A 23456-nucleotide genomic window follows, 5' to 3' on the forward strand; every position below is an offset into this window, starting at 1 on the left:
ATTAATCATGGTGCTTTTTTTAAAACACTATGTAAAGCACTATGTTAATGCTGTAGATCAGTGCTTCCCAAACTCCTACAAGGGAGTTGGGAGCACTGTAAGTTGTGGGGGATGGGGGAGGCAGCAGCTCGATCCCCAGGATCACACTACTACTGGGGATGGGAGGAGTTTTTGCTTACCTGCAGCTCCTTTTACTTACCTGGAACTGGGAGGCTTCCTGTGCCTGCAAAAGTCCTTTTTTTTTTTTTTTTAAAAGGGGCAGTTAAAGATTTCATCATGAAAACCGGAAGTGCTAGGTTGTTTTTTTTCCTCTTTTTAGATTTTTACAGACATAGGGAGTCCTGTGGCGGGCTCCCCAGAACCCCCAGACCCACCCAGGACTGCAGTGCTGCCTGCAGGTAAGTAAAATATTTAAAATTCATGAATATCAGAATTTAATTAGCAGTAAAATGGATAATCTAAATAGTGGACGTACTACATTTCTTCAATTCAATTTTATTAGAATTAATTGCAACAAGCTTTAACAAGGGGATAGATATATTAGAAATTATGAGCAAAAGGCTATGATAGGTTTGGGGGTAGGTTTCCCAAGCTTTCAGGATTGGCCTGGAGTCTCCAGGAATTTGCATCAATTGCTAGGTGACAACTGAAAGCAATCTTGGAGATCTCAAAGAGTCCTCCAGGAATTCCCAATCTCTAGGAGTAGCTTCTCAAAAATCTCTAGGAGTAGCTTCAGTCAGAGTTGGCAACCCTATCTGAAGAAGAATTTTTAAAATAATCCTCTACATCTTGAATCTTCTAATCAATTTTACGTTTTCCGATATCCTTTTCCAGCAGCCCTGAAAATCCAGCTTTGTTCTAGTGACAAAAAGGCAACCACAGGATGAGGAATGCAATCTCAGCCTTGCAGGATTTCTCAGACAATGATGTGTTTCAGTTCTTCATCAGACCTCAGAACATTACTAGAATGCTAGCAGCGGTGAGGGAAAAAAAGCAAAATTTCAGTGAAAATACTTACCTGGGAGACTAGGCATAAATCTGATAATTCTTTACTGTGCTCTTCAGAATACCATGGAAAAGAATTCTAATTACTACCATAGGCAGAACAGGATAGTAATGAAGAGAGCTTTTGGGAGATTGGCATTCGGTTGACAGTTGCTGTACATCTTGCTGGTGTTGAGGTGGCTATAAGTGGCTGATTTCATCACTATGTGCTGCATCCTGTGTAACATCTGTACATCTTGAGGGGACATTAGCCCCCGTCTTCCTCAGCCTCAAGAGTCTGAGGTGGGGCCAAGAAGTCACCCAAGAAGTCAGAATGGGCACCCCCACTGAAGCATCCAACACTCTCTAGAAGCTTGGGTAATGAAAGCACCCAATCAGTTTGTCTGGGACATCTGCCTACCTGCCTGTGAACATTTGCAGCTATCCAGAGACTCCCTACCCATTTAAACCCCAGTTTGCTGTGTTAAAATGTACAGCACCTGTTCCTAGACGTTTTGGCGCGAGGGGCGAGGTGTGGAGGTTAAAAACACGTAAAAACACTGCATTTTGAGTTTAAGATATCTGAATAAGAATAGCTTGTTTTGGTGTTCAATATTTTCCAGAAATTAAAATAGATAACTTTTCCAGTTAGAAATAATACTGTGGCTGCATCTGCTGACACTATATCACCTACCTAGTAAACTTTTAAAGTGTTCATAATTAATAAAAAAAAAGAACTTGGAGTGAGAACTTGGAAGAAAAATACATAACCCCACTTTCTACCTTTCAAATCACAAAATGCAAAAAAAAACCCACCCCATTTTCTAACATCCCTACCTGTTCCTTACTTTTTGCTCACATCTAACTACAGCAGGGCCTTCCAAATCCCAGCCCAGGGGCTGGATGTGGGGTTTGGACTAACCTGTCCGCTCCGTGAGCAGACCTTACCGTTCCGCCAGGTCGCCACATGACTTTCATCTTGTTCAGGGGACAGGGACACTCTGGGCAATTGCATCTGCCCAGAAGTCCTATTGTGCAGCGCACCAGGCAACAGATGCAACTGCCCAGAGCGTCCCTGTCCCCTGAAAGAAGTGAAAGTCATGCAGTGATCCGGTGGAATGGTAATACAACCAGTTTATTAAAACCCAAAAGAAAAAGGAATTAAGTGAAATGTGGAAGGAGTGGAGAGAAATACAACATGAGGGCTGATGAAAAATTCCTGAACTTAGCTAGATAGACTCAAAAATAGATTGACAAAATTACATGCAGTAACTAGGATTGCCCTGCCAGGGGAATTCCCTAAATGTGCCTAGCTAGAAAGACAGATTCATGCTTAACTCTTCCTTTCTCCTCTTCTAGGTTTTCTCTCTGATTATCTTTGCATCCTTGCTGACTGAAGGGTATCAGAACCAGACAACTTCCTCCAAACTGTACTGTGTTCTGAATGATAATGGGGCAGCCTGCTGCTATGCCATCACTGTTGGTATACTCTCCTTCCTGCAGTGCCTTCTCTTTTTAGGCTTTGATGCCTATGACACTTCCATTACTAGCCACAGACTCAAGTATGCCATCCTTGTACTGAATGTCACCTTTTCCAGTGAGTGGTCTTTCTTTTTACCAAATCCATTGGGTGGTATTTTTCTAGGCACTTCATGGGACTGGTGGCGGGGGGGGGGGGGGGGAGGTATGCAGATGGAATATTGTGCCTTCTATTCTCTAGCAAAACCAGCACCATCATACCTTTTCACCCCAAAATGTCCCAAATAAAATCACTGAGGCTATACATTGTTCCATCTCTGTAATCCAGACCTCTGTTTGATCAAATGTATCAGCTTCTTTTTTGTGGGTGCTTTGGTACAAATGGCAGGTCACAAATATTTTAATTTAAAAAATTAAATTTAAATTTAAAAAAAAAAACATACGGCAATTTCCATTTGGAGGGGGAAACCAGGTAAGACTGAAGCCAAGGTAACCTGGAGCCAAGGTAATCCAGATAAAACCAGGTAATCTGGAGCCAAGATTGAGTCCTGCACAATGTCTCCTATTTTGGAGTGTGTGCAATCCCCCTTCCCTTCATACCTAAGGGGAAGAACAATTCTACTTCCAATTCTAGTTTAGATTAAGGTGAACTGTCAAAAACTGGATGATCATGGTTTATTCTCATTAAAATTTGCAAATAAATTAGAATCTGAAGCTGAGACATCATCTTGCCTCCTGTGCTTTGCAGCAACAAGGCTAATAGATTCAGGCTATATCCATAGAATTCGGGTATACCTTATGCACATGTTTCAGGGAGTAAGCCTTACTGAATACAATGCAACTTACATCTGAGTAAACATGTATAGGATTGTACTGTTAGAGTACTGTACTTTGTTTTCCTGTCTTTTTTCTGGTCTTGCCCAACTGCTCTGAAGAACTTTTCTTTTTGCCTTTTGCCAGATTGTTAAGTGAGAATGAGAAGTGATTCAGAATGATTTTTGCCTTGGATATGATACTATAGCACCATTTCTGGAGTCTCTGCTTCTTTTCCAATAAAAAGCCATTCATACTGCACCTAACTTTTGCATTTCCTGACAGCATCAAATCCCGTTTCCAAGATTTTTCAGAATCCTAGTTTCCATAAGTTCTCCATGTCAAACACAACTGTAGAAGACCAAGGAATGCAGGTGCTTCCCTAATCAACAAATCATGGAGGAAGGCATTGTAACTCATCCCACAAAGATGCCAGAGCAGAATACCTGTCCCTTTTAAAAATCACAAGCGAAACACTGACACTGTCTTGGGAAAAGCTTCATGTAAATTGTTGCAAAGCTGTTGAGCTGCTTTATTACAAGATTTCCTTAAAGATACCTTTTGCCTGTAGCAGACTTGAAAGAGTCCATGTTACTGGTGGGTAGAGATTGCAGCCTTTTATACTGCCTGGGTATTATAGTGCCTTATTGTTCATCTGCCTGTTGTCTCATCTCTTGAGACGGGACCCTAAGCTGGAGACAAGAAACAACAGGTGACAGACAAGAAAACAATGAGGGCATACCAGTTCCTCACAAAAAGGCTGTCATTTCCACATGCTGTCTTACTCCTTACTGTCAGGCTTTATTTGACAAGCATGAGCACAGCAAAGAAGTCATTCAAGCAGGGCAATGAGTCGCCATTATGTATGTCTGTGTAAAGCATTTTGGGGCTCTGGCATTTCCAGCACATCAGTACAGACACAATTCCATCTTGGCAAAATTAGATGCCATTGAAACATCTCATCTTGTTTCTTGCCTTCCACCTGCATTGCCTGTCAGGATCCCTCCACTTTGAATCAGATTAATCTGGGCCATTGAGAACATTGCCTCCTTCTCCCCCATATAGTAATTGAAAGTACTGTGCATTTTAAACCCTCTTTCCCCAGAAGAGAATAGTGTGTCGAGTCTTTCAGTATCTGTGCCTACTCAGGTTAGGCCAGCTGAACATCATTAATAACAACAACAATGCATTTTTACCCTACCCTTCCTCCAAAGTACTCAGAATGGGGTGATACATGGTTTTATCCCCTTCATCTTCATTATAAGCTGCCTCATACGGTTGTTCTTAGCAATTGTGACTGATTCACAGTCACTCCATTTGTTTAGTGACTGAGCACCTCAGTTTAAGCAGAACACTCATACCTGTTTCTCCAGTTTTGCCCAGTCATATCCATATCTCTGCCTCTCCAAATCTGTTCAGGATCACATCCATTTCTGTAGCAGTTTGATGATGACTCCTAGTTTGCAATCCTTATTTTTCATGGACTCGGTTCAACGAATTAATTGTGTTTGGCATTGCCTTCTATGCCAGAATAGATCTTCTAGCATAGTTTCTTCATCTCAGAGTCTAATAATAAAACAGTTTATTGAAACAGAAATATACTACTAAGTTTGCAAGGAAAGGCAATATATTATCATGCCTCCGGTTTTAAAACCAAATCTCTATTATGGATTAGGGCAGATAATTCCTTACACATTTATGATGGGGTTCTTAACTCTGAAACATCAGGCATTGGCCACACTGGATGCACAGTCTCTCAGCATTCTCACACTTGGCTGGCTGAACCATAAACCAATCTGATGTTCCCAGATAGCTTTCTTCTCTCCCTTATTGTCAGCTAAAAAAGCGAAGGCCCTTTTTAATATACCTGCCAATTATGCTGTGTTGTTTGTTTTAGGGAATGATTGCGCTTCTGAGCCCTGAAGGCAGTCGGTTTCTCCATGAATGCAAGAGCTTTTATTAAATTTAGACTTTGCTGGCTTTGTTCAGGAGGGCAGCTATAATGCTGGTTCAGCAGTTTAGAGCCATGTTTTCAATTGCTTACTATGAAATAGCACAGAATGCCTAAGCAATCATGGAATCATTCACTTCTGTACAATATATAATGAATCTTAATTGGAAAACAAATCTACATATGTCATACTGTCCAATAGGAAGAGAGCATAATAGTGTCATTTAAGGCTGAGTATGTAAACATGATTTCCCAATCTGTGTCCAGGGGTCATAACAGTCCATCCCCGATATGGTTACAGACTTTTTTTATGACACGAACCTTGTTTCTCTGGTCCTGATACATTTTTATTTCTATAATTCTGTAACTCATGCTGGTTTTCTCCTCAACTCTGGAGCATACAAAATTCTAAGGGAGGCTCAAGGTACAACTAGATTGAAAGTGGGAGATCTGTAATGAGATTTTTCTTTGCTTTGTTTTTAGGTTAGAAGCAGTAGGGACTGATCAGATGGGGCTATGATGCTAGAGGGAAGGAGGATTTAACCCTTTCCCAATGGGCTCATTTGTGCTTGTTCCCTACCTGCTAGTTTGACACTTCACCCACTAATTGCACCACTATTTGGTGGACATTTTCAGAGGACTATAGATGAGACCCATGGACCATTCATCTCACTCAGTTTTTCAAGGGTGAGACAAACAGTCTATGCTTCTCACCTCTAGCCCTTTGAAATGCCACCGCAGTCGTGGGTGAAACGTTAGGAAATGAAATCTTTCACAGACATTGGGCCCAATCCTATCCAATTTTCCAGTGCCGGTGCAGCTGTGCCAATGGGGTATGCACCGCATCTTGTGGGGGGGGGGGGAGCAGTCACGGAGGCCTCCTTAAAGTATGGGAAAATTTGTTCCCTTAACCTTGGGGCTGAATTGCAGCTGCACTGGTGCTGGAAAATTGGACAGGATTGGGCCCTGTGGCCATTAAGCCAAACAGTTCTTACTGCAACACTAAAGTGCTTATTTCTGGCCATCATCAGCTGCTTAATGGTGTCACTTCTGGCTCCCAGCAGGTGCCGTGAATGCTATTTGGTCCAGTGTATAAAAAGAGTTTGACACTCCTGCTTTAGAATATAATTTCATTTGTGTTTTCAGCTGTTGTATCACATTCTATCTTCTTCTTTTCTTCCCAGTTGTCTGGATATGTCTGTGGTTTGTTGGGTTCTGTTTCTTAGCCAATCAGTGGAATCGGTCAGCTCACAAATATCTGCTGGGATCTAGTGCTGCACGTGCCAGCATTACCTTTGCCTTCTTCTCCATTCCATGCTGGGTGAGTCAGTCAAGTGTTCCCCCCTTTTGTTTTATAGTGAAGAGGCCCCCTACTGAGTCAGACATGGAGGCAAAATACATCACTGCAAGGCTCTAATAGAAGACAACTTCCATCTTATCTGAGCCAAAATTGATCCTTTCAAAGAAGCAGGTAGCACTAACCCTACTCATTAAAGCAGGCAAGGGACAAATGAGGGGATGTTGGAAAGGGCAGTATTTTCCCTACTATCTGGTGAATGTTCTTTATTTTTCTGACATGCTGCACAAGTGGTTAGTCCTCTTTGGCATATTCAGATATAGTAAAGCTAAAATTAAGACATACTGTTACAGCCTTGTTGTACTTAATTTGGAGTTGTGCATTTATAGTGGTACCCAAATTGATTCATAGGGACAAATGCACTTTTGTATTAGTCACAAAGCACAGACACAAGAACTCTTTTTATTGGTTTGATATCAATCATTATAGCATGTAAGTTTTTGAGAAGCATACTGTGACCAGCTTTGAGTGGCAGCTGTTTGCCTAGAACAGTGAATGAAAGCAATCCTAAGCTTCCCTGGCGCTCAGGGAGCCAGTGGCACCAAAATGGTCGCTGCTGGATCCCGTGGGGCCAGGGAAGCAACCCATGGTAGCTTTGGGGGAAGGGAACTTCAATTCCTTTACCCTGTGTCGAGCCCAGGTGGCCCTGGTAGGTCTACTTACCACCAGCCCTGGTGTGCCTTACGGCACATTTTGCAACATCCAGAGCCGATGGTGAATGACAAGCATGCCAGATTAGCCCAATAGGATTGGGCTGTAAGACACTTCAATCTAGAGAGCACAAATAAATGGATAGTAAATATCCAAGGAAAGGCTTGAAGCACAAAACATTTAAGGATTATGTAGGGCTAGAAAGTTTCTAGTCTTTGTCAGTGGTATGTTATCTGTGGCAATGTAAAGAAGCCTTCCTTTCCTGGTGTTCCTATCCTCAAAATCTTAATTCGTTAGAGGTAGAGAAGATGACCCACTTGGTGCCACTCAGACTCCTGCCATACTGGTGGGTTGTGACATCATCTGAGACTAAGAACTTCACACTAGCAATACCATTTTATAAAGTACATAAAAACTATCTGCTGTCACATGCACTTCTAGAGGTATACTCCAACATCCTTTGAGACATAATTGCAGGCACAGTAGTGCATTTCTCAGATTTTATACTATTTTAAGACTTATGTAACAGGTAATTCCAAAGATCTGTCCCACCTTTCCCTGTGATGTCACAGAGGATGCTAGGTTACGATCTTTCAAATCATGAGAAGCTCCCATCCTAGTCAGGATTCAGTCAGAGGAGTGAGGTGGTTGAATAATATTCGTATTATCAGAGACAGAGGTCTGGAAGAGTAAGAGAATGAATGACAGAATGCAAGAACAAAATATACAGAAAAATACTGAAATGATGCCATGTTTCAGGTTGGGTGCAAAGATGAGTCCTGTATTTGGAAAAGTAGAAAATTGAATTGATTTATTAGGAGGAATCTCACATACTACTTTAGTCCCTCAGAAGAATACATTCAACATATGTACTTTGTGACAAAAAGTGCAGGTATAAGCCACTTGTTTGTTATCTTTACAGGCCTCTGCATATTTTGCAGTTGCTGTCTGATATTTTTGGTCCTTATTAAGAGAATCAAATCCACACCATAAACCTATTTACCTAAAACTTCAAACACAAAATGAAAATGACGAAGACTGTGCCTGAGTCTTGTCTCAGTCTTAGGACCAACCTATACTTCCATCAATTTCAGTGAATTTTGAAAAACTGGCTCAAGAACAAGCTCTTTCCAAGCAGTTCATTCTGCATAGAACAGGTGGCTGAAACTTCCCATCAAGTATGGAATTAATCAGAAGGAGCCTTTGCATAAGAGCAGTTGCAGCAGGGTTTCATGTAAGCTGGCACAGAACAAACCAGAACAATTCAGAATTCTTTTCAGCCCACAGCTAGAGTTTGTTAACTGCCCAGCCTACCTGATCTAACAAAGATTTTAACTCCAGCAGGAACCATTGGTCACATCTAACCTGACCTTGTATCAAACACAGTCTAATTGAATTCCCTGAGCTTAACATAGCAGCACACCCAGTTGAATTTGCACGCCTTTGATCAAAGTATTTTTACAATGCAATGAGAAACTGGAAGATTTTTAGTCAGTTTCACTCCATAATGGAGAACTAGTTACAATCGTAGAATATTTAAGGAAAATTATCCCCATAATGAGAAAATGACACCTTTCATTTTAAAGCTCTTTAATTTCAAAGTATTTTCAAATACTCTTTGCTTTCTCAGAAAAATATGAATTTTTGCTAATTGAAGCCCAAACATAGTTCAGCTCTTTTTTTCTTGCTAATCCAATCCAGACATTTTACTTGTAAAACCCAATTATAGAACTGATATTACTGGCATTCTGACACATCTTCAATCTGCTTTCATTTAGGGCTACAGATTGAGCATAACTTGGCCCAATGAGGTTTAGTTTTAAATAACACATGCAGGGATGGATGAAATGTGGCAAAACGGAGAGAAAATGGCTTAATTACTTTGCCCCCCTAACAATTTTGATCTCAGTTGTAGCCCCCACATGTTATTTTTAGTTTATTGTTTCCATAATTGAAGTTTTTTCTTCCACTAAAAAGGGGGGTGCTACTACTGGGATCCAAACCACAGCAGGTGACAAGTACTAAAGGGCCCAGTTCTAGCCAACTTTCTAGCACCAATGCAGCCTTGCCAACGGGGTATGCACTGTATTCTGCCATGGGAGGGGCAGTCATAGAGGCCTCCTCTATGTAAGGGAATGTTGGTAAGGGCTGCATTGCAGCTGCAGTGGCAGTGGGAAGTTGGATAGGATCGAACCCTAAACCTCCTATCTTAACTGCATTTTTGCAACATTTTCCTCCACACGCCATTAAGAAATAAAATTAAAGTCTCATTGTACTACTTTACACATCTCACTTAATTGGTAGTTTGGTCCTTATCCTTGTTCCCTGCTTCTTCAACAGTCACTTATGCACCTACCCAGCTCTTTTTATCTCCCAAAATCTACCTGCCAATTTTCTGAACATTATAACCCTTACATCACCATGTAATATTTCTAAAAGCAAATAAAGTATATTAGGCCAGTATATCATGCCTGTATGATATTATTTTATCTATATTTAGGACTTATCTGGCTACAGCTGAGGTTCTAAGATATTTATCTGATAACTTCTTGTAGAAGTTCAAAGGCCTGATGCATTTTTGATTATTCAAAAATAATGAAAATGCAAATATTGCTTAATTCATTTCCAAACACAAAAATATATTTCCATTTTATCCATCCATACCCTTCATCAAAAACATTTTCTCCTAGTTTTACCTAGAGAACCCCTATACAGAATCAAATATTTTATCCTTTTTGCTTAGGCTCTTTTTTAAATCATGAAGCACCCAAGTTGTGATTTTAACCTAGGTCACTCAGGGCTTAAACCACAATCTTCACTATTGACCCACAGTCATGTGTTGGTTATTTTATGTTTTTGATCCCTGAATTGTGCCACTGATTTACACTAGTCAAGGAGTCAGCCATGTTCATGTCTGCATACCTGACCCACCACCTCTTCTCCCCCACAGGTATACCTGGCCTACCTGGCTCTGAAAAACCTCTGGGCTGAGCCACCTGTTCCTTACAGGAGAACCTTGGATGAAGGATCTGTTGCCTTGACCAACCTTTCCTCTACTACCACCACATCCCTTCCCAACAATATGGGGTACCCTGACACTGTGGGCACACCTTCCTATCCATCCACTCCTGTACCCAATCGGCTGACATTAAGGAATACTGATGACTAGACAGTGATTTATTCCTTCTGTAAATAAAGGGGGAGGGGGAGAGAGAGAATCTATTTCCAAACCAGAACACTTTCTTTTAAAAATAAGTTTGCCTGTTAAAAGCAGCATGAAAGCAGAGGGACAAGAAATCAATAAGCAAAAGTGGTACCTAGAATTGCTACTTTCTGGGTGGAAGAGATGACAAGGGTCCAGCCTACATAATAGAGTAGCTTTGTAAATTCAAAGGGTGTTCACCCATTCCCTGCTTTACTTGTGCAGCCTCTTGTTTAGAGGCCTCTTGCACATCCTAGATGCTTGCTCTACCCCTTTAAAGCCCACATTGCTGTTTCCCACTTGGGAAATTCAGTATAGTATAAACTATAGTACTATGTTTAGAGCCTCTTGCACATCCTAGATGCTTGCTCTACCCCTTTAAAGCCCACATTGCTGTTTCCCACTTGGGAAATTCAGTATAGTACTATGACAGTTGCAATACTTTATATATCTCAACCTTAAAATTCAGTGAATTTATGACAAGGAGAGCTGGATGATTCAGTTTAAAGAGATTGAGATAAACATATATGATAGTGCTAAGAGGGTAATTTGCCTTCTATCACTGAGTTACTCATCTGGTGGCAACTGCTACTTATTCCAGTGTAGAGCCAAATTTCAAAGCCGCTAAGAGAATTCAGAACCTTCTCTCCCTGAACTGGTTCAAACAGGTGAGCCAGTTCCTTATTTTATCCATGCAATTCCTACTGTGTTTGGGAAAACTTCAGTATAAAGTAGACTATACAGACAGAGCCATCTAGTGGCAAACTCATTACCATAAATCATGGCAGCATTTTTGCAAGCTACTATGATCACAGAAATGGCAGCAAGCTGCTGCAAGCTGTATCTGCATACAGTATAGCCTAATCCACACTGAGGTATCTCATGCAATTCCATGAAAAAATGGCAACCTTATATACATGAAACATCTCAGACTCATATTTATTCAGTAATGATTACTAAATAACATTTCAAGTAGCCACTAGCTTTCAGTAGTAAGCAACAGCTTCTTAAGTATCACAGAGAAAATATTTGAAAATAGGTGTAGTTTTTCATAACTAAGAGCCTGAGAAATTACTTGACTGCTGGTGAACTATTTATGTGTAAATAGACAAACTTTATCCATGTGTCCTGCTATGACAGGCTGCACTTAAGAATCCCCAAGGTTTGGATTTAATTAAAAATTAACTGCTCAATTTCTCTGTAAAGACATTTTTCTGCCTTCATAGTTTAAGAGAAAAGTTTGGTTTAAAAATGCCAGATTAAGTCAGACTCATATTCTGGATTCAGCAGGAGAGATCTTGCATATGTAAACAGGCTTCTACACACATTGCAAATGCAGATTTCCATGCTGGATGCACATCCCCATCCACACTGCAATCCAAGCCCCTTTGAACCGGCTGAATGTATCTTTTGATACAAATGGAAATGCACATCTGCATCTGGGAGCCACCAGAACTACAACTGGATTGGGGCCAGAAAGCAAATGAATGGAAACTTATAATGATTACTTGTCCAAAAATGATGCCAGATTGCCAGCCCTGTGTTATTTTATTCCAACCCCTTGTTTTAGAATATTTAGGACTGACAATACCTATAATCTTCTTCACCCCTGCTAAACTAAGATGTCTCCATTTGGACTAACCTTATTGAGAAGTACTCCATCTCTTCCACTTAATGCAGACATGATTTTTCCTTCCAACAAACAGCCATGACATATAGTTAATATTTTACAAGAAATGTTTAAGATTTTCCTTATCATCACTACCTCCAAAGCAGTCATTCCAGTTTTCTTAAGTTGTTCTCACATGCCAGATTTACAACAGTTTGTGCTTAAGACTGCACTTCTAATTACACTTACTAGGGTACAAGCCATTATATTCAATGAGACTTATTTCAGAATAAATATGCATAGAATTCCACTGCAATCCTATACACACGCATATGAGAGTACACTCAGTTGAATACAATGAGTCTTGTTTCCAAGTAAACACAAAGAAGATTATGCTGTTCTGTGCGCATTGACTTTGGAGCAAGACTCTTAAACTCACTGAGGTTTACCTCTGAGTAACCACACTTAAGTTCATGCTATTAAATGTAACACATTGAAAACACATTCTACTCAATTTATCACATTCCATCTCACGTCAACAACATTCACATGGCATTAGTGATGCCCAAATGTTCATTTTGGTTTCATGTGAAAATAGCTAGTAGGTTGTTTTCCAATGGAGCAATAGTGCCTTGCCCCAGAAACATGGCAACTAATAGAAAATGTGTGTTGACCCAACATAAATAACTTTATATAGAAAAGGCACAGAGAGAGAGAGCAGCCACTGTTTTAACAGAAATTGGAACAAGCACTGTACAGAAGATTAGCATGGAAAATGAAGACAAGTGCACATTGAACAGGAAGCACAAAGACGACAATACAAACGGGCAACAAAACAGAATTTCTTTTTATTTAAAGTCCTATCCCTCCTGCAAAGGCACTAATTAATGGGGCGGGCGGGCAGAGTTTGTTTCTCAATTTTATTTAGAGGGGATGAGGCATAAACATCAAATTATATATAAAGTGAAGTAAGAGTTAAGTGATAGCATATTTAAAGAAGGAAAATTATCTTGCAAGTAACCTTTTTAAAAAAGAGACCAAAAAACATTCTAAAGGAAACACAGACTAATTTGTAAGCGCTCCTGTTTATTCAAATACTCTCACAGCACTAGGCCCTCACAAAAAGAAAAATGCATGTTTCTTCTTAGCAGTTGTCAGCGGAACACCCAAAATGTGAGTGCAAAGCAAGAGCTGGGAGATACCCAGTTTTTTTTTTTTTTTTTTAGAAAAAGCATTTCCTACGAGTGCTGTTTCAGCAACAAAACAAGGACAGTCAAGCATTACAGAAAGGGAAGAAAATAATGATTAAAAGGAGGGTTTTGAGAAAACTACAAACTCAAGCCATACCCCATTTCACTCCCATCTATATCAGCCATGAGCAGAAGGACCATCCATTATATTGTCCCAAGTCACACTCCCTCAAGTAAAAGTTCAGAGTGCAAGAAGAGACCAACAGGTGATTAACTTGTTTGGTTTTAAAACAAAATTCAAACACTCTACATGTCTTTCTGTGAAGGATTCCTCTCATCCTCCTTGGCCAAAGGATCTTGTCATAGTCTCAGCCTGAACTATGCCGGCAAACTCAGCTTCTTGCCTTTTAGAACTGTGGAAGGAAAGAGAAAAACATGTATGACCATTTTGGGAGAGTTGGTTTGTTATAGCTGCAAGACATTCAGTACTAGGATGCATCTCTCTCTGAAGAGGAAAAACCATTTTCAGGAACCTTTCTGAAATAAGAGCCTTCATAGGCTTGGAATTCAGTAGCACCAGAAATGCATTGTCACATCTAAAACTTGTGTTCCATGAGTTCTTGTGATTTTATTTTTCTTACACAGATGCAGGCATGTGCGTGCGCGCGCACGCGTGCGCGCACACACACACACCAAATGTAAACCATATTAGAGTTCTAAAAGCCCAACAAATGTGTACAACATTCAACCAGACACAGTCCAAGACATTTTGGTACTGGAGGTAGAAACCCAAATGGTCTATATAGTGGTAAAAATATAATAAACTAATTGACAACTTGCTCCCCTGTATGGTGCCTGGGATAGATTGCTTCATTCTGTCTAATGGTAGAGCCGGACAATACTCAACAAATCTTTGTTATCACTAGAGTGAGAAAACGGCTGGTTTCTGTAGGCTTTTTCTCCCACAAGGTGAAACTGCATATAAATGAGAGAAATCAAAGATTTTACTATAGATTGGGCAGCAGGGATCTCCCCTAGAAAACAAGTACCACCAGCAAACAGAAGAGACCCTGCTTCTTCAAAGTCTTATTTTGTGAGAAATAAGTTGAGTTTAAAAGTACAATGTATCTGTACACAAGTCAATGGAGCACAAGGCTTCTGTGCGTAAATGAATGTTGACATAGGGCACAATCCTGCCCTTCACGTGGGCCAGCGCAAGTCCCTTGCGCCGGCCCAGGAGGGTCGCAAACATGCTGGAAGGCCCTCCTCAGCTGGGCCAACACACAGAGGTGCAAAGGTTGACACAAGCCTCCATGCCGGCTTCCTTGGCGAGCCTTGCATCAGCCTGGCTGGGCCAACACAAAACTCTGGGGTGGGCGGGAGGGAGGCATTCCTGGGTGGGGGAGGGCAGGTGGTGGGCAGCCCCGGGTGCAGGCGGGTGGGGAGCAGGAGCCAGGGTTGGGATCCCAGGATGCTGAATCTCAACCCCCGTTCCCAGAGAGTTCAAGCCATTCCACTCTCCTCGGACTTATGCCACTTCAGGTGGTTGCACATGTCCAAGGAGACCCATAGGAGCAAACGCGCCTTACCTGGAGGTAAGGAGAAAAGTCTCGCCTCTGGCTGAGCTGCTTTGGGCCCCTATTCTGCGCTGGATACAGTGGAAGCCTCTTGGCTTGCCTGTTCCAGCGCAGGGTAGGATTGCGCCCTTAGTGTGGGACGAGTCAAGGGGCACAATTTCAAGAAACTAACCTTTGTAGAAGAGGCACTTTTTCAAGTGGGTGCTCCTTTTTTTAGCAGGGGGAGAGTAATTGGCCCACCTCACCCCAGCACTGTCTGTTCTAGTGGCAGTCTGCTGGTATTCATTTGCATCTTTTTAGATTGTGAGCCCTTTTGGGACAGGGAGCCATTTACGTTATTTGATTTTTCTCTGTAAACCGCTTTGTGAACTTTTAGTTGAAAAGCAGTATATAAATACTGTTGATTGTTGATTGTTGATTGTAGCAACCCAAGGAGCATTTTGTAAGGGGCATTTTGTATTGGAGTGCAACTCTATTGGGCCACTGCTCCAGTGACTACCCTAGATGCCTGTTCATTGCCAGTTCATTTCCAAGGCCAATTCAAGGTACTGGTTTTAACCTTTAAACCACTGTAGGACTAGGACACTTGGAGGATTGTCTTATCCATATATTCCAGCCCACTCCTTGAGATCTTGTAGGAGAGCCCTTGTACATGTGCTGCCCTTGACAGAGGTTAGGGAGGGTGGAAACAAGAGGTAGGGCCTATATGATGAAGGAACAGTACTTCCTGGGGATTTCAGAGCTGTCTCCTCCCTTGGTGTGTTCAGCCAAGAATTAAACACTTTTCCATGTTTAGTTTTTACTTGTAGCCACAGCAGGTGAGGGATGTGGCAGGTTTAGGTTTACATCTTATATGCTGTCTTCTGTAGCCACCTTTACTGCCGTTCTCATTATGTGCTATTTATATTGCTTTTGCTGCCATCGCCTATACTTTCAGGATTATTTTTATACTGCTGAGTTTTCAATCAAGGATTTTTTAACGTGTTTTATTGTTGGTTTATGTGTCCTATGTTCTTATACTGTGAGTTAATGTTGTATAATTTTTTTATTTTTTTGATTTGTAGATTTCAATGATAATTTATAGTTTTACTATTGGTTAGCCTTGGGCTAACCAAGCCTCAAGTGGCAGGATGCAGTACTGCAACCGAGAACTCTCCCCACGACCCGAGTTAGATCCCAGCAGAAGCTGGGATCTCAGGAAGCCAACTCAAGGTTGACTCAGCCTTCCATCCTTCCGAGGTCGATAAAATGAGTACCCCGCTTGCCGGGGGAAAGGTATCATGACTGGGGAAGGCAATGGCAAATCACCCCGCTTCATAGTCTGCTATGAAAACCTTGCGGAAGCACCCCAAGGGTCAGTAATGACTTGGTGCTTGCACAGGGGACCTTTCTTTCTTTCTTAGCCTTGGGCATCCACAACTGTGGGGGAAAGGCAGGAAACAAATTTATTAAATAAATTTTGGGCCCAAAATCCAATTGAGGTTCAGCCCCATCTCTAATCTGCAAACCTACAGCATGCTTAAATATTGTTAACTGTCTTTGCCCAGGTAGGCTATATAAAGGAAGTAAATAAATCAATATTAACAGCAGATTACACTTCAGGATTATCATAAACCACTCTCTTAGCCTAATTTCAAACCTTCAGTATTAACAATGGATGACATTGCATGGTCATTGTAAATCACCCCTCACTCTGACCCCTCCACCCAGGGTTGTTATAAGCCACTCTCAACCTCAGGTTCCCCATCCTACCACTTGTCAATACTGAGGTAATAATTATCTTAATAAAAATATAGTATAATTTTAAAATGTTTTTAAAGCCCCAAATCTTAAATTTTTCAAGCAAACTAAGATCCAAGTTAGAGCAGATACTTTCCTGGTACTTTTAATTTCTTAAAAATTATACCCTTCTTTTTCCACCATGCATCAACACAATGCAGGTTATATTTAAAAACTGCAATATAATGTAAACAATTAAAACAGAAAAGTAACTGTCATCAGTAGTAAAAGCTAGATCCCACCATAAAGAGAAAACTAATCAATTAAAATCTTTACGACACTATCTCAAGAGCATGAGATTCAAATGGCTCAGGTGATCCCAGTATCCAATCCCACAGGTAAAAACAGGTTAATGCCCACAGGTGGGATCATGCATCCCCCCCTTCCACATTTGCCAAGGCCTGATTTTGAAGCATCTAACGCTTTGACAAGTGTAGGTGCAAGGATCAAATCTTGCACTAGCAAGAGCACATACAGTAGGGAAAGTAGCCAGAAAAGTTGCACTAGTGATTTGTTGTATTTTCAGCTTGCATTTTAACATCCTTCTGGTCACATTCCTCCTCCTGTTGGACTGGCTATGCCTTCCTTTTTACTCTTGCATCTTTTCCCTCCATTTTTTGATAATCTTTAAATTAACTTCTTGTATTTTTACTGTTTTTCCAGCCTGGTACAATTCACTTGGGAGGTAGCAAGATCATATCTCCCAGACTGCCCACATTCTGTTATGGCCTGATTTTAAAGGAACCTTGGATTTGGGGGTTCTTGGCTAACCTGGAAGGAAGGTTTCCCCAAGGTAGCTTCCTTCTGTCTCATTTCCCTGGACCTTGGGTGGTGATAGCAATCTATCACCCCAGTCTAAATCCAGCTTAAGAACAAGTCAGGTTGAAAGTGGATGCTGCATGTTTGGGGCTGCAGCCTATATCCACTGCATTTTTGGAACTGGCCCGTGTGCCACCTGGGGCCAAGTTTGCAACGTAGGGTCCAAGTCTCCCCCATACTTACCCAGCCACACCCTGGTGCTCCAAAAGCTATCTGAGGCTTCTGGAGTGCCATTAAAAGTACATCCGGTTTTTCAATGGAACACTGGAAGTACTGTTAAAGGTGCTTCAGAAGCCTCAGATGGCTTTTGGAGCATCAGGGGGAAGGTCGTGCTGGGCTTTGCCTGCCCTCCAGAATGGGTGGGCAGAGAGCGGGTGGAGGTGGCAGCAATGGCACACAGGTGGAGATGTCACCATGGTGGGGGTGGGGGTGCTGCCCCCATATGACCCACAGATGTGTGCCTGGGGCTTCCCCCCCACCCCACCAATCCACTGCCACAACCACTCACCATCCAGTCAACAGAACTGAGATCATTCAGTCCCAAATGCCTTGCGAAATCACTAGATCTTCCAATCCCAGTCTGATTTTTTTTAAACAACTCTGTGGCAGTCAACTCTAAAAGGAATAGGTAGGTTTCTAAAGTCCCCCTTCAGAATATGTGAACTATTCATCTTTGGCTACTTTTGTGTGTGCATGGAAAAGGAAATAACTGAAGTACACTACTAATTTGTTGCCAACTAATAATCAGAAAAAAGTGTCATTGGGATGGTTAACAGCCATGTGCACACAGGAACTGAGCTATAGCTCCAGCTGTAAAGCACCCTCTGGTGATCTTTCAAATTAGTAGTATCTCTCCTTTATGACATAGTTATGCATCTTGATGAGATACATGGCTCCCAATTCACTATGACAAACCCCCTTGCATTGAATAACATAATTCTCTGACTCCAGCGCATACCCATATGATCTCACCAAAGAATTCTAGTTTCTATTCCTTCTTATTTCCATATACCTTTTGTAATGTAGAGGTAGAAGAAATCGCAGTAGAGTATGGTTTGTACCAAGCCGGCCACAATGGCAATGAGGTCGAAGAAGCCCTCAAACTGGTAACGCCAAATCCAGTTGAATAGGTAAAGGGTACGATAAACACCCAAGGCAAAGAGATAATGACTTGTGATGGTCTCTGCCTCACCCGTCTTACTGACCATGAAGAGTTGCGGCAGGATAGCCACAGACTCCAGGTAGATGGAGAAGGTCCAAAGAATCTGGAGGCATGCAAGAAAGAGATATAGAATGGTTGGTAAATGTATTTCTGATAATGAAGTCTATTGTGGAGGCTGCTTATAATACCCACAAAATTATACTGCCAACACAGCAGTAACTTTAGAATTTTTGGATTCCCCTCCCCCACCAAGCTAAATTTCATATAAATGCACTTTAGGCCTTTGTATGTATAGGTGGGTATTAATTTATATTTTAAAAATTAAATCTAATCCTACAAAAAGAAAGTATGCATAAAGAGGAAAGGCAGAAATGTAGATGTCCCTTGGCTATACTCTACCACCAATAAGTAGGTAAAGGAGAATTTTAAGAAGTGGATCTTATAGGACTGAAAGTTTGGGATTTGATTGCTTGCATAAAACAGGCCCAACTCATATGTTATATTACCTCTAGAGGAGTGAAATCATGATTCACTAGAAAGGCTAGCACTGCTGTGGGAATGACCAAAAACTCCACCCGGAAAGTGTCATGGTTGCCATCATAGGTTGCTTTGAATTTACTATAGATCATCCACACTGTGGCATAAGAGCATGCGATATAAACAACCTACAGAAAACAAAACAGATCAAGAGGAATCACCAAGACCAGCTACTATCTCTTTCCCCAATTCTTATTGGATCAGCTCTATTGCTTTCCTAGCTTTAAACCTATAGGGAATCCATACAACTTCAGAACAACTCTGCCCTAATGATCTATACCCCCCTCTATTAAACAATTTTTGTTGATACTACTTCCTTCTAGAATCAAGTGCCCTTTAGCTTCCAAATAATCCCACCATAAGTACCAATTGCTGCCTGCATTAAACTGCTGCAAGTCTACTAGTCTCATATTCACAAATATTTTTGTAGGTTTTCCTAGTACACTTGGAAATTGACTTTTCAGTGATATCTTTAAAAGGTAAGGACTATCAACTAATATTTTAAATTCACAATCTTAATCTTCTGGTATAAGAGCTACCTATGTGGCAGAAAAGGGAAACCATAGCCTTAAGAGTCAGCTTGATGGAGTGTTCTGTGCCATTCAAAAGCTTGCCTATTTTTATATCACTGTTTATATCACTTTGAGCACAATTCTGTACATTTCTACATGGAAGTAAATCCCACTGAATTCAGTTAGATTTATTCCCAAGTAAGAATGCATTGGATTGCAATGTTATTCTCTGCAAACAGCATGGCAACTAATGTTCCTAGCAAATTGTTCTTAATAAAGTTAATATACTTGCTACAGAACTTCAAATATTATAAACTCTATTTTTCACATTTTTAAACAGCTCTTCCACCACAGAACTCAGGGTGGCATACATAGTACCTTCCCTCCTTTTGTCCTCACAACAACCCTTTGAGTTAGGCGAGGCTGAGAGACTGCCCCAAGGTTATCCAGGAAGCTTCATGGCTGAGCAGGGATTTGAAGCTGGATCTTCCAGGTCTAGGTCCAGCTCCAGAACCATTATACCATCCTGGCTCTTTAATTAACTTCTCTTGACCAAACAGATGAAAAACTACAGGCATCCCCCTGTATCCATGGATCTGGTATCCATGGTTTCCAGTACCCACCAGGTGGTGGTGGTTCCGGAATGGAAACCCCACGGATACCGGGACACACCTGTATATTAAGAGACTGGCTGTCTTTTTGTTGTCTCCTGTATAGGACTGTAGTACAGAGCTACTTACAGTGAAATGTGTTCATTTCTCACCTACCTAAGAATCTCTTCCTTACTGACCTAATGCCAGGCACAAACATTCACCTATGCCTCTCCTCCTACTCAGTCCCAATTCAAAGCTAGGCCCATCTTTCAGTCCCAATTCAAAGCTAGGTCCATGTACTCCATCAAGCCTGTACCTTCATTGAAGTATTGTACAAGGAGATGTAGTTGGTAAACAGGTCTAGGTACCGTGTAGTGAAGACAATGGCAAAGAGAACTTGGCTCTTCCCAGAAATCCCTGCATGGAGAAGCACAGGCAGGTGAGACTCACAAATAACCACAGAGGAAAGATGTGGAGTTCTGTGAAATAACAAAAACTGTAGGCAGCTGTGCTGATCCTTAGGGGGGGAAAAAATTCAAGAGTCATGGTAGGGTAAAACGTTTATCAGAACCAACAAAGTAGTGAACAAGTGTGAGAGTTCATAGATCTCTAGGATATTACCACCCACCATCACACCTTCTCAAGTCTGATACACACAGAAAAGTTTGACAGTGCTGTGCATTAAAAGTTTTCAAAAGAACCCTAGAACTGAGACATTAGGGTGCTTCTATGGGTCACCAGAAATGATACAATGCCTCACTCACTCACTGGTCAGGCCTACTTCAGAGGCAATCCACGGCCTTTCCCAGTTCTGCTCAGCAGGAGAAAGCTTCCTGCTCAGGTCTAAGGAAATTAATACACATGGTTCCTTCTGGTTTATCTCCCTCCAACCCTTTCACTCTCTCTGAGACCTGGCATCACCCAGGCAACTTTAAAGCTCAGTTCTATTTTTTCCAAGAGGGCGGAGAACAGCAAAACTTTGCTCCATCTAATTTGAACGAGTTTCCACGTCATCATTCAGGCCATTATACCTCAATGTTTGATTTGCTGCAACAGGCTTGTCCCCACCACTTTCCCCAAGTTTTAATCCAGCAAAAATTAAACTTTCACTTAGATTCCTCTTCTTACAACTTCTTTAGCTTCCCTCTCTTCTCTGCAAACACAAATTCTTCCCCACAACCCAGGATGGTTCAAACATTTACATCTTGTGGAAGCAAATCCCCCTAAACGCCAATGTTAAAACGTGTTTTATTTGCAGAGCACTGCTATAGAAAGATAAAATAATCCATAAATGAACTGAGTTTTTCTTTTCAGAACAATAAATTGAAGACCCCCCTCAGTCACCACAAATACACAGGTCTTGTACCTAAACATTTACCGGAATTTAGTATTAAAAAATCACTCTTTCCCCAGCAGCAGACCACCACAACTACAACCTAGGGTGGCTGTTGTAAAAAAGAAAAGAAAAAGAAAACTCACAACATACTCTGAAAAATATTCTTAATACTTTCAAGTTTATTCAAAAGCTCAAGATGATGTGGAAAGGGAAGTTTAAATCCAAGCCCTGAAGAATTGTTAAGACTAATCACCAGTTTAAATGGGATGGGATATTTCCTTAAAGACTGCAACAGAGTACTTGGGAATAAGCTCTGCTGACCACAGTAGGACTTGCTTCAGATTAAACGTGCATAGGCTTAGGCTGTATAATTCTCTAGTTCCAAAATGACCAGTGATAGGTTTGAACGTAAATCCATTTCCATGGAAGGGGGGGAGCGGAACCCCAACATCTCTCAAAGGCAAGAAACTTCTTGTCTATCAAGACCTGTCAGCTGTGTCAACTTCTTAAAAAGCCTCACAATTAAATGTGTAGGTTACAAAAGAAAACAACCACCCTTCAAACGGGAACATATATCCGAGTTCCTGAAACGTGTTTAGAGAACGGAAAGGGGAGGGGAGTAAAAAAAAAATATCACTAGCTTAAAGATAAAATTAAAGCCAATTTACCACTTCCAAAATACCATTCAAGAAATTTTAACCGGGGGGGGAGGGGGAGGAAGATAGGCGGCGAGTTGCAAGCATCAATGAATGAATCGATCAGAGGTTGACTTCTTAGGGGTTTCATACATTCATGGTATGCGACCACTTTGGAACAAGGATTTAGGCGCGTTTCCATCACCCCAGAGGCATACAAGGGGATGGGGCCTCGGTCTCTCTCTCTTTCCTTGCTTACCAGCACATGATCTCGTCTTCCAGATCTTCAAGAGCAAGATTATTATGGCTAATAGATGAGATATGTCTCCCAGGAAGCGGAATATATTCATGGTGTTCCGGGTGTTTTGCAGGGAGGTTTGCTTCGCTTCCCAGCGGGAAAGATGCACGAAAAGTGGCAGAAGGCGATGCTGGGCTCCGGGAGGAGGTCCGAAGAGGGTGGAATGAGGAGGAGGGAAAGATCCTTTATTTGGGGGTTTCTTCTTTTAGATCTAAACACCAAGGGGGGATGTATAGGGATGTCTGGGAAGGAAGGCCACAAAAGGGGGAGGAGAGAAAGCAGTTTTTCCACACCCACTGTTGGGCTGGGTTTGTGAGCAGAAGGGTGGAGATATGAATGGAGAAAGCTGCCTTAGAGGTAGGAAGAGTCAGCTGCAAACCTGTGCCTGCTTTCCTGGGAGTCAGCCCCATTGAACTCAGTGGGACTTCCTTCTGAGTAGACAAGCAGAGGATTGAGCTGTACAGGTTTTGGCTCTTGTTTCAGGTCCATGACGAGTGTGCAGTTGCAGGAAAGCAAACTTCGAAGACACAAACGCGCTCCTTGCAACAGATGCAGGAGGAGCGGGAGAGGCACAGGCTTCTCCCGTAACTCAGTGGCAGAGCACACGTGCCTGCACTTAGGACCCAATCCTAGCCAACTTTCCAGCACAGGTGTAGCCACACTGCAATCCTGAGGTAAGGGAAACAAATGTCCCCATACCTTGAGGAGCCTCTATGCCCCCCCATATGGCAGGATGCAGCACATGCCCCACTGGCACTGGAAAATTGGACAGGATTGAGTCCTTAACCTGTTTTAAAAAGAGCAGGCGATTGGGAAAAGCTTCAGCTGCTCAGACATCCGAGTCCGCTTTCCAGAAACTCTTGAGCACACACAGAACTTTCCCAGCCAAATCTCTGCGCCCACAAACCCGAATGAATGGGACGTGGGGAGGGATGGAGTGAGAAGCAATGTGTGTAAGGAGAAAAAGGGTAT

The 23456-nt window shown here is 41.7% G+C and overlaps 2 protein-coding genes across 2 annotated transcripts; one reads left to right on the forward strand and one right to left on the reverse strand.

Annotated features, from left to right (window-relative positions):
- Positions 1-883: 883 nt before the first annotated feature.
- SYNGR4 (synaptogyrin 4) lies at positions 884-10466 on the forward strand. The gene is made up of 4 exons (XM_066628610.1): positions 884-979; positions 2344-2581; positions 6412-6548; positions 10186-10466. The coding sequence occupies exons 1-4, from the start codon at positions 884-886 to the stop codon at positions 10402-10404; spliced, it is 690 nt and encodes a 229-aa protein (XP_066484707.1). The 3' UTR covers positions 10405-10466.
- KDELR1 (KDEL endoplasmic reticulum protein retention receptor 1) lies at positions 8020-22740 on the reverse strand. Its single transcript, XM_066628609.1, has 5 exons — positions 22446-22740; positions 20532-20632; positions 19080-19238; positions 18424-18676; positions 8020-13649 (listed from the first exon to the last, which is right to left on the reverse strand). Exons 1-5 carry the CDS (start codon positions 22534-22536, stop codon positions 13615-13617), a joined length of 639 nt encoding a protein of 212 aa, XP_066484706.1. The 5' UTR covers positions 22537-22740; the 3' UTR covers positions 8020-13614.
- Between the last annotated feature and the right edge of the window lie 716 nt (positions 22741-23456).

The sequence above is a fragment of the Tiliqua scincoides genome, chromosome 5 (genome assembly GCF_035046505.1).
Source record: "Tiliqua scincoides isolate rTilSci1 chromosome 5, rTilSci1.hap2, whole genome shotgun sequence".
In the NCBI taxonomy this organism is placed as follows: Eukaryota; Metazoa; Chordata; class Lepidosauria; order Squamata; family Scincidae; genus Tiliqua; species Tiliqua scincoides.